At 36.9% G+C, this 4,297-nt stretch overlaps 1 protein-coding gene across 6 annotated transcripts in view; it reads right to left on the bottom strand.

Moving 5' to 3' along the window:
* Nucleotides 1-717: 717 nt before the first annotated feature.
* The window catches only part of LOC21401995 (oxysterol-binding protein-related protein 2A), a 6,940-nt gene continuing 3,360 nt past the window's right edge, over nt 718-4,297 (bottom strand). For 2 of the 6 annotated variants that reach the window (XM_024163838.1, XM_024163839.1), the window contains exons 3-11: nt 3,924-4,020; nt 3,283-3,731; nt 2,848-3,003; nt 2,420-2,587; nt 2,184-2,324; nt 1,777-2,007; nt 1,550-1,669; nt 1,248-1,437; nt 718-1,112 (exon numbers count right to left, since the gene is read on the bottom strand). In XM_024163838.1, coding sequence (XP_024019606.1) covers nt 1,258-1,437; nt 1,550-1,669; nt 1,777-2,007; nt 2,184-2,324; nt 2,420-2,587; nt 2,848-3,003; nt 3,283-3,731; nt 3,924-4,020 — 1,542 coding nt within the window. In that variant the 3' untranslated portion in view covers nt 718-1,112; nt 1,248-1,257. Of the gene's footprint in view, nt 1,113-1,247; nt 1,438-1,549; nt 1,700-1,776; nt 2,008-2,183; nt 2,325-2,419; nt 2,588-2,847; nt 3,004-3,282; nt 3,732-3,923; nt 4,021-4,297 lie in introns of those variants that run through there. The other 4 variants (XM_024163840.1, XM_024163841.1, XM_024163842.1 and 1 more) reach the window with 3 other exon arrangements.

Below are 4,297 nucleotides of genomic sequence, written 5' to 3'. Positions count from 1 at the left end.
AGTTGTATGAGCAAGAATGATCCAAATAAAGTTGTTTTCTTTGTTGTCTGATGCAATGTGTGTTTTGAGGAACCAAGAACTATTTTCCCAAAGCAGTATCTTTACACCAATTATATGAAATCACCATTTTGAAAATGGGAACCAAATTGCCCGTAAATCTGCAATTCTTTCTAATATACAATACGAATCTGTTGTCGATATTGGTTTTAAACCGCCTGAGATATTACAAAGTCCCTCTCAAATTGATCAACTATATGGAAAGATTCTCATGGAGACGACATGATACACTCTACTTTGTAGTCCAAATTTCAATATCTTCATTTAAATGAGCTCACTTGACTTATAGGAAGTCGTTTCCATCCAAATTTTCAGAAGTTGTGGTTGATTTGGAAACATTATGGAGTACTTTGTTAAACTCAAGCAATTACTTGTCAAAATTAAACTTTTTGGGGACAATTTGTCAATCATAAAATTTTGAGGAATGATAAATATACTATTTATTTTTATTACGCTGTAAATTTTAGTATAGTAAATTCCTTATTTACCCGTAATAACTTATTTTTTCCCAATTGGATTTATATACTCTTGTGAAAAAGAAATCAGTCATTTCTTAAAACGAGATACTAAATCAAGTCCTTTTTTTTTTTTTTTTTTGGTAAATTACCCAAGAGAGAGTGACCGAAACATGAACTCAAGTACTCAACTCCATTTGCTGGACTCAAATGATGACATGAATACATCTTTTCTTCTTTTATTCTGAAAAAGAGAATACAAATAAATGTGGAACTAAAATCAGTGCTCAGCCAATCACTAGCACCACACATTAGGGGGGGAGAAAGAGAAAAGGACAGCGAGATATTACCATTACATTACATAATCCAACACTCAAACATCTCTAACATTTGGTGACGTTAGACGATAATCTAAACATCTTTGGAGTTACAAGGATATCTTAGACTATAATCTAACCCTCAACTTAGTTATAGTTAGAAGATTTAATCCCTTCTTTAAATTCCCCTTTGGTGGGGTCAGTTCTTTAACCCAGCTATAAACTCGGGTGGACCTTTTTCTCCACACTAGTTCTGAAACGCTTTTTATCTGTATCCTGTAGCCTGTATTTTTATCAAAGTTTTAGTTTTATTCAGATGAAACGTTCAATTCAAAGATGTACTTGTTATCACATCATTGTAAAAAGGCAGTTTTAAATAAATGTAATAATGTTTTGTGGGGGAGAAACAGATATAAACCTGAATCATTTCATGACCCTTCCAAGGGATCAGCAAGGCCTTCATTGAATTCACCAAAGATATCGGGACAGCCATCCCATTTCCCCTGCTCGCGCGCCTCCCAATAGCCGCCCACATAGCGAAAAGGTCCGTTTCCACCATCTCTCTCGAACCATTTCGGCTTCCACCCATTTTCTTGTAGTTTCCTTGACTGCATGATGACAGACATGTCATTAGAACTCGTCGGTGAAACAATATAAGTTATTTCTTCTAGTTTGTGTTGTGAAAACAGATTTTCACCAACTGCGCATTGTATTTCATACCATTCTCTGCCTCTTCTCTAACCGCTGTTTCTCTGCATTTGCCTTCTCATATTCTCCGTTCTCCAGATGCCGCTGGTCTGGTCTAAGCCTGGAATCCGTGGGCGGTAGCTTCTCCTTAATCCGTGATCAAATACCCGGGATCAGACAAAGCTATAAAAAACGATTAGAGATGCATGAGGAAAATTAAAATGCACGTGAAATAACTTCATCTAATATATCATGTCTACCTGCAAACCAGGGATTAGCTCGTTCAATGTGATCGCAAATGAAGTTAAGTTGTACCGCGTCAAATTAGGAGGCGGCTTAGTCCTTTTCCACAACAAGGATGATTCAGATGATGAAGTGCAGTCCTTTGGATTGTTGCTCCTATCACCATTAACATAATACATGCTATCATCCCACTTGCCGAATAATGTAGCAAATTTTTTGCCCGTAACATCTTCGACAAATCCATTAACCTGCAAAATTAAGATACTCAAGTAATTAGCTAATCATGTTTAGGGAATGAAAATAACACCAAATTTAGATTAATAAGTTGCATCCTTAGTAAATAAACAAACCAGAAAACAGAACAAAGAAGGTTCTGAGGTTTTCTTGTGATTACAGGATTTAAGCATGGAGTTGCATTGCTAACCTGGCGAGGATTTCGGTCAAGAAGTGACTGCTCTTTGAACTTGAGTTTGCATGAATGCTGGCGGTTCCCACGTATATGCATAATCCCATGGTGATCACAGTAGACTTTGCCGAAGATAAGGTTATAAATAGACGTTGTTACCTACGAACATCATGATTGTATCTCAGTTCATTTGGACTTGAACATACAAATAGAGAGACATAAAAAAACCACTCAATGTACAGCAATTTATGCACCTTACTCCATTGGAAAACTTCACCATCATCAAATTCTACAGATAGAATTCCAACAGGGTCAAGCTGAATTGACGTGCCACAAAATTTCGATCGGAGGTTGCTGTCGCCCCAGAATTTCCAGCCTCTACCTTCACAGTGGCAGGCAATGAGGGTTGGGTGGTGACTAACCTGTTTCAATATTGAATATTTGTTTAAACATTTTAGATTGAAGATTGAATATTTCTTCTTATATTTATCAATCATATCCCACAATGATCCATCATCTCTGTAGTCCAGAATTATCCAACAAAAGATTCTTCCCATTACAATATCTTCATAAGAAAAACCTGAAATTTATTTGCCAACCTTATTGGACCATTTTTAGTTTAAGCTCAACATAAAAGCGCATTTCCTTTTTCTAATCAACTTCAATGTTGTATGACAGATACCTTCTCAGAAAAGAAGCGAACTCCTCTATCAGGATAATCAGCTTCATATGTTTCCCCCAACAAAGGATTGAAGGGCTTGCAATGCCGACCTTCAGACGAAGCATATGCAGACACCGCAAACGCTGCAACATTCAGAATCCTTTGGAGGCTGTTCCCCTGACAACATCACACAAGACACCAAGGAAGTGAATTAGAATCCAGAAATTCTAATCTTATTTTTTTTCTCTTTGATATATAAACTGTGAACTATTCCACTGCATTGAACCTAATTATCCTAACTTGAAACACAAGAAACTCGATTAACTTTCATGACATGTACTCAAAAGTCTTAAGATGGAGCAATAGAAAGGGATAAGGAGAGATTCTCTAATAATTAGGACCATGAATAGGCAAGACATCCTAACTAAAAGACACTCATGAATTAATCAATTTTACCGCTTTTCCATGGTCATATGCTCGATCCAAGAGATACGAGTACTCCATGTCTTCGAAACATTTCTGAAGGGATGATATCGGCTCATTAAAGTAAACAGGAAGGCAAACTCGTGTGAGATCCTTCCCTACATTGTCTTTGATCATAGACCATAGACTAACTCCTTTCTCCTTCTCGAGTGGATCGGGAAGCTTTTTTCGCCTTTCAACATGTGGGTACCTAGACTCATGAACTACTTCCTTCTGATTCTGCATTTTCTCTGCATTACCGAATTGACTTTCGGGCTTCCTATGCTTGTCAGTGTTATTTACAACTTCTTTCATAGAGCCACAACCAGTGGTGGATTCAGAAAATTCCTCTCTTGAGTCATAAAAGGATGCTTCATCTTCATCTGACACTTCTTCAAGCTCTTGTTTCTCAATATCATCAGATGACTCGGTTGTGCTGCATTCTAAGAACCAAATAAATATATAAAAATTAAAAAGAAATGGTCGTGATAGATAGTACTAAGTTTCAAGAAGAATTCTTGTTCGTCAGCATCCTCAGATCTGATCCCAATACTGACATGATCAACAGTTGATAGTTTCTTTGCAAACATTGAATAATAAAGCAAAGAGAAGGAACACAAATCACTCAATCTTACCACTATATTTTCCACGTCCTAGACTCGAAAACTCATGCCTTGTCAATTGGTATTCGCCATCAGTTATTCCAGATGCTTCCGCATCAATATTAGCTGCCTGCATATGAAAACAGTGAAACTATAAGCAATATCACAAACCCAAAACGGAATTAACAAAATTAAAATTTAATCATAGAAGATAGCATTCCAGACAACAGACTGCCAAAGGAAATTTCTGAAATGCATTGCATTTGCAAACAAGGCAATGCCACTGAACCATCACAATCTCCAGCTTTGGGAATGCCACTTTGATGTGATGTCACATCAAAATGGAACAAACAAACGCCAATTAACCTAAAATTACTCCATGAAAAACATGTTTTTCGACTCGGCAT

Source organism: Morus notabilis, unplaced genomic scaffold (genome assembly GCF_000414095.1).
Source record: "Morus notabilis unplaced genomic scaffold, ASM41409v2 Scaffold3, whole genome shotgun sequence".
In the NCBI taxonomy this organism is placed as follows: Eukaryota; Viridiplantae; Streptophyta; class Magnoliopsida; order Rosales; family Moraceae; genus Morus; species Morus notabilis.
The sequence above is the reverse complement of the archived record's forward strand: the minus strand, read 5'-3'. Positions and strand labels throughout refer to the sequence as shown.